This window comes from Trichosurus vulpecula, chromosome 3 (assembly GCF_011100635.1).
Source record: "Trichosurus vulpecula isolate mTriVul1 chromosome 3, mTriVul1.pri, whole genome shotgun sequence".
Lineage (NCBI taxonomy): Eukaryota > Metazoa > Chordata > Mammalia > Diprotodontia > Phalangeridae > Trichosurus > Trichosurus vulpecula.
Window position 1 is genome coordinate 48,075,013 of NC_050575.1, and position 6,210 is coordinate 48,081,222.

A 6,210-nucleotide genomic window follows, 5' to 3' on the forward strand; every position below is an offset into this window, starting at 1 on the left:
TTACAAATGAAGCCAATCTCTCGTTCCTTCTCTGGAAATCGAGGTCATAAATTCAAGCATTCAGGGACCAGGAAAGGTTTAGGAAGTACTGCAAAATGAACCCTGGGGCCTAAGAAAAAGGTTCCATGGTTCATCCAGTATCAGAGAAGCTGGTACCCTAAAAAGCAGATTGAAATCAGGCAGGCCTAAGGCATAGAGATGGATCCCTCACAACAGCCCTGAGTTTCTTTGGTTTCCAGGGCCATAAAAGTGGTTTGGCTGTAGTTCCTCTCCCCGCCCCAACCCCACCCAGGTAGATAGAACGATAAATAAGTAAATGTGTTTAGGGTTTATTGGGGACATGACTGATTACAAGGCGTCAAGTCCAGCTGACATTTGAGATTCAAGGGAAGCAGCACAGATAAAGAGGAGGCTTCCCAGTACCTGTAAAAAAAGAAACAGAGACAGCATTGAGGCCTGACCTGAAACCTGAAATCTCTAAACCTGGGGTATCAAGTCTGCCCTGCCTAAACCCATCTTCTAAACCCAGCATCTAAACAGGTACATACATACATAGTTCACCTCAAACAGCTTTCAAGAACCCAACTTGTCCTCTAAACTAGGTCCTCTAAGGACTAGTGCCAGAAATAATGGCAAAGGGAATGCTGAAAAGGCCCAGAAGTAACTTGTATCTTATTTGCATATTGCCCATTTACTTGGGCAAACCTGTTAAGGGTGAGCTGTTACCTGGGTTTATTTGAAGGTATGACTTTCAGCACCTCCTCTTCCAAAGCCTGAGGAAAAAAAACCAATCAGAAATTAGGGGTTGGAGGATGGCTTAGGGAAAAGATGAGAAGAAGGAAATGAGGCAAGGGAATAGGACCATATAGAAGATGGGAACATTGTGGGGAGAACAGTCAGAAGGCAACATAGAGTATCTCACCTTTGGGCCCAAACATGGCTGCATAGCAAGGATGGTTACAATAAGGCTTCCCTTCATGCTGCAGATAAACAAGAAAGAGAAAACTTGATATTAAGGATGGCCTCTCGGAGCGTAACTTTGAGGCTAAGGACAATCCTTCTCCCTAATCATGATATTTTCATCTTCCCATGGCTTTCTGACCTCTGAGTCCACTCACATTCTCTCTATACCCTGGGGCTTCCTCACCTCTGCATGGCCTCCTGATGTCAGTGTCTTTCCACATTTTTCACATTTCAGACAGGGGCGATGCCAGTCCTTCCCCAAGGATGTCACCCGTTCAGCTGGGAAGATACAGGAAGAGTGACCACAGGGCTCTCCCAAGATCCCCTCACATATATGTAAAGGATTCTCATTCACTCTGATCTTCTCTGCAGTTCTTAAAGCCTGTGAGAGATGTTCCCTCTTCCCACCCTAAGACCAGCAGATCCCTCTCTTCATTTCCTTTCACGGAAGAATGAAGATGTATGCACATGATGGCAAAGAAGATAAATGATCCAAATCATCACCAACTGACATTCCACTAGCTCCTCAAATTCATTATGTTCCAAATCAATTTACCCCCAAAACCTGCCCCTCTCAACTTCCCTGTCCCTGTCTCACTACCCATTCACCATAACTCATAACCTCTAGTGTCTTTGTCTCACTATTATATTAGTGAATAATTGATTCCAAACCTTCAGTGTGCCCTATGTATTCTGCCCAAGTAATCTTTCTAATTCATGTCCCACCAGGTCACTCTCCTGCTTTGATCTCCCTTGTTCCCTGTTCCTTCTCCTCCGGCAGAGTCTAGAAATGCCCTGGGCTCTCAGGCTTTAGGATCCTGAAAGAGGCTGCCTCCCTCCTGTAAACAGTGAATAGGGAAGAGGAGGGAAGGATGGTTTAGAGTCCTGTATAGCAATACGACTGTGAGTAAAGCAAAAGGATCAATCCCAGGTCTAAGAAAAAAAGCTGACTGTGTTAGGAAAAGGGAAAGCCCATGGAGACAGGGAGGAGGGACACACAGTGGACAAAATGAAAATGGACAGAGAGTTGTGGAAGCTGCTATCGGAGTGACAGAACCAAGTTCCCTGCTTCCTGTCTGTCTGTTTCTACTTAGTATATAGTGGGTAGGGCAGAGATTCCAATTCTGGCTTGCTTCTTTTTGGCAAAGGATCTGGGGATTGCTCTCATTCACTAAGGTTTACATTTTGTTTTCAAATAGGCTCCACTCTATGCCTCTCTAACTAGGAATTCTAATTCAGAGCCCAAAGAGTTTGCAAGGAAATTGAATATACTATGGTAATGCCAGAGAGAGTGAGAGACAAAGTTAGAATAACTTAGAGACTGACATAAAATGAGACAGGCAAAGAAACACGAGTGAGTCAAAGAAACAGATAGGTGGAACTTGGAGACACAGGAAATGACAAAGATGGCAGGAGATGCAGAGACAGAAGCTGCTCAGAGGCAGAAGCCAAGAGAGGAAATGTCCTCTCCTGCAGCAAATAATAGGGCCTCTGCTATCTTCTCATAGATGGGACTCAGGGATGGGGTAGGAATTCTCCTTCTTCGACTAGTCTGATTGGTTTCCATCCTTCTCCGTCCTCAACACCCAACTTCATCCATCCACCTGGCCACTGAAATTGGTGGATGTTGAAGAGATAAAGGTGGGGGGAGGGATATACTATATTGTAGAAAATTCCAGAGGCCTCAGTGCTGTAGAAAAGGGGATCCCAGATCCAGAGAGCCGAGATAGATGTGGCACAGAGAGGGGACCTTCCCATACCTTTCAGGGGAACATTATTAGCAGTCTCCAGACAACCGAGGAAGTTCCAGTATGGGAGCAAGTGGAACAAACAAGCTGCAGTGAGGAGGACTATCCATAACATACCAGAAGATATTTCCATTCACATAGACACTTGCTCACACAAAATAACACAAAGTCTGTAAAGTCCCTTCCAACTCTAAAGGTCTATGATTACATGACATCTGTAGATAAAAGCACATACATATGCACAGGCACACACTTTCACACAGGTATCAATCATGCAGTTCACTCTGGCTAATGCTCAACTGCCCCACCCAGATCTCTAACTTTCCGGTATTTCCGCCTCTATTTATCACACCAGGTTTCCAGTTTGTTCCAATCTCCACATCTGCTCAGGATTCGGGTTTGGAGGGAAGATCTGGAGGTTCCAAGGGGGAAAGACGATGGGAGGTAGAAGGATCGGGTGATGGAAGAAGCAGGGAGTGGAGGTTCTCAAAGTCAAGAGCAGATAAAGCCTAGCCACAAACTGGAGTTAAAGCCGGAGCGGGGTAGAAACCCTGACATGCTCGTGAGAAACCTCTAACGTGGCCACTTGTCAACTAGGGAGGAGGCAGGTGAAATGGAGACGGAAACCTGGAAGTTCTTTTGTGGCGCTGGACAGGAGCCAGCGTGCGGGGCAAAGGCCGGACGCGAGAAAAGGATTGCTCCGGACAGGCTCCCCGACAGGGAGCCCAGTAGATTGCTGACAGTGTCCAGGTCCGGCCCTGGGTCCCTGGGGATGGTTCAGAACTCTCATGAGCCCAAGGAGAATATCCGGAGTTCGAAAAAGGGCAGGGCCAGGATCCCACGGGAAAGAGATGGGGGCCGGGATGGGTGGAATGGGTGTCCCCTAGAGCCTGGGGAAACGGATTGCCCCAAAGCTCTGGGGTGGGGTAGCGGGCAGCAAGTAATATCTAGGGTCAGGGTCCGTTCTTCGGTCCCGGGTCCCGTAGTTTCTAGGATGCGGCAAAAGTACGAGGAATTGGGGAAGAGGAAAAGAGGGGTTTGTGTAAAGGCAGAGTCTGGATTTACTCACCGAAATAAACTTCCTTCTGGCACTTGGGACACTTGGGCATGTTGTCAGGCGGGAAATGAAAAAGCTCAGTGAGAAACTTCTGCGAAACTGAGCACAGCTCCGGCTAGGTCTTTCTTTTCACTAGCCCGGAGTCACCACACCCTCCTGTACTAACTTCCCCGCCAGCACCCTTCCCCCACCAGGCGATGCTGACCGCGCCCCACCCAACCCTGCGGCAGCATTTCCCTTTCTAAATCTCCCTTCCCCCAATCTGGCCATTTCATCCCTGCTCTTCCCGCAATACAAATCGCCCTATCTCTAGCCCATTTCTGTTCATAGAATCACAGGAGCATAGATTTAAAACTAGAAATTACCTTCGAGATACATCCAATCCAACTCATTTTAGCAGTGATGAAAGTGAAGCCAAGAGGGTTTAAGTGACTTACTCTAGGATCAAGGCTTCTTAAACATTTTCTACTCGGGACCCATTTTTGCAGGAGAAATTTTTACTCCACCGGGGTATATAAAATAGGTATACAAATCAAACATTTACCGATAAAAAAAATCATAAAGAAGTTTATTTTAAAATAATTCTTTGGTATATATATAATTTTACCATTTATTAAAGACAAAAGCAAATTTGCATACTAATGAGATGGATGTGCTCGTTTGTTTTTACATAAAAAATTAAATCTTGGCGGAATATTTGATGCTGCAGGAGGTAAAGCATCTTCAACTTTTCAGAGTTGGTCGATATTTTGATTTTATAATCGTCAATGCTGAGAACACCACTTGGCAGAAGTATGTTTAGGGCCATTTCAGAAATTGTTGGAAATTCTATTCTAATCCCAAGCCAAAATTCACCTAAGGACTTTTTAGGAAATTCAAGTTTTTGTTTGTTTGTTTGTTTTTTTCTTTTCTTTGGCAGGGCAATCGGAGTTAAGTGACTTGCCCAAGGTCACACAGCTAGCATATGTGTCAAGTGCCTGAGGCTGCATTTGAACTCAGGTCCTCCTGACTCCAGAGCCAGTTCTCTACGAACTGGGCCACCTAGCTGGAAAATTAAAGTTTTAAACCTATGTCACTTGATAACTCTGCAATTTCTTCTTGAACTTTTAATAGCAGAAGACTGACACTTTTAATTTCAGTTTGATGAGGTGCTTGGGTGCTTGTGCTTGGACCTCAATTCCAATATCACATTTCTCTCTAGCCTCAAAATACAAATTATCTTGTAAAAATAGGACTATCTTGTAATCACAGAATTATCACCTGAACTTCTCAAATCCTCCCCCTCCTCCCGAATCAAATTGGGTATGGTTTATGAACCCAACTTAGTTTTTTAGAATCAAAATTTGAAAGGAGGTATTTCTGAAACTGTCTCCAGGCTTCAGATGATCAGTTATAACTCTTACAATTAAATCTTTGGGAGGGTTATTTTCAGTTATAAAGCCATTTGTAGCTGTAAACATTTCTATAAGAACCATTTTCCACCCTATTCTTCCATAAGTTAACTTTTTTAATAAAACTTTCAATTTTATCTTTTTAACATAAATATGTTACAATTTTTTCCTTGAAGTGACATGTTTAAATTATGGAAGTTTACAAAAATATCCAACAAATAATACAGTTTTGAAAGCCATAGGTCATTATGAAAAATATTAACAAAATCAGATTTCTGCTCAGTCAAAAATAGAACAACTTTATCTTTCAGTTCCAATAATCTGTTTAAACTTTCACCTCCTGAGAGCCACCTTCTGTGTGTAGTAATAAGCTTTTATAATTGGAGTTCATGTCTTGCCAAAGGTTTGAAAACAAATGACTGTTAAGGGCACAGGTTTTAATGAAGTTAATGCTTTTGATAGTATCAGGAAGCACAACTGGTGATATTTTTTTTTGGCTACAAGTGCCTCCCAATGGATCATGCAGTGAGTAAAAGTGTATGTTCTTTGCCACCAGCTTTAATTTTTGCTACAAATCCAACATTCTCATCCATCATTGCTCTAGTACCATATGTCCAGACTCCAACACAATTTTTCCACTGTAAACTTTCATCTGTGAAAAACTCATTGACTTTAAGATACATATCTTTCCCTCTTGTCTACCCTTCCAAAGGGTGACAAAACAATGATTTTTCAGATATGCTTCTTCATAAATATATCTTACACAAAGTAACAGCTGTGCCATGTTAGAAATATCAATTATTTCATCTAACTGAATCGCAAACTTTGGACTGCCCGTAAGCCTGGTAATAAGCTGCTGGAATTGGTCATTACTGATTTCAGAAATTCTTTTGGAAACACTATCATTTGCTAAAGGAATTTTAAGAATTTCATCCCCATACTTTTTCCCATGAACTATTTCTGACATTTTAATAGCACAGATAACACAAGATCTTCTATCACATAGGGCTTTTTGGTTTTTGCAATTAAATAAGAAGTTATGTTAGCTGCA

The 6,210-nt window shown here is 42.9% G+C and overlaps 1 protein-coding gene across 1 annotated transcript; it reads right to left on the minus strand.

The window, feature by feature from the left end:
• Positions 1-313: 313 nt before the first annotated feature.
• Positions 314-3,955, minus strand: CRIP1 (cysteine rich protein 1). The gene is made up of 5 exons (XM_036752717.1): positions 3,781-3,955; positions 1,148-1,242; positions 923-980; positions 727-773; positions 314-423 (listed from the first exon to the last, which is right to left on the minus strand). Exons 1-4 carry the CDS (start codon positions 3,818-3,820, stop codon positions 733-735), a joined length of 234 nt encoding a protein of 77 aa, XP_036608612.1. The 5' UTR covers positions 3,821-3,955; the 3' UTR covers positions 314-423; positions 727-732.
• Between the last annotated feature and the right edge of the window lie 2,255 nt (positions 3,956-6,210).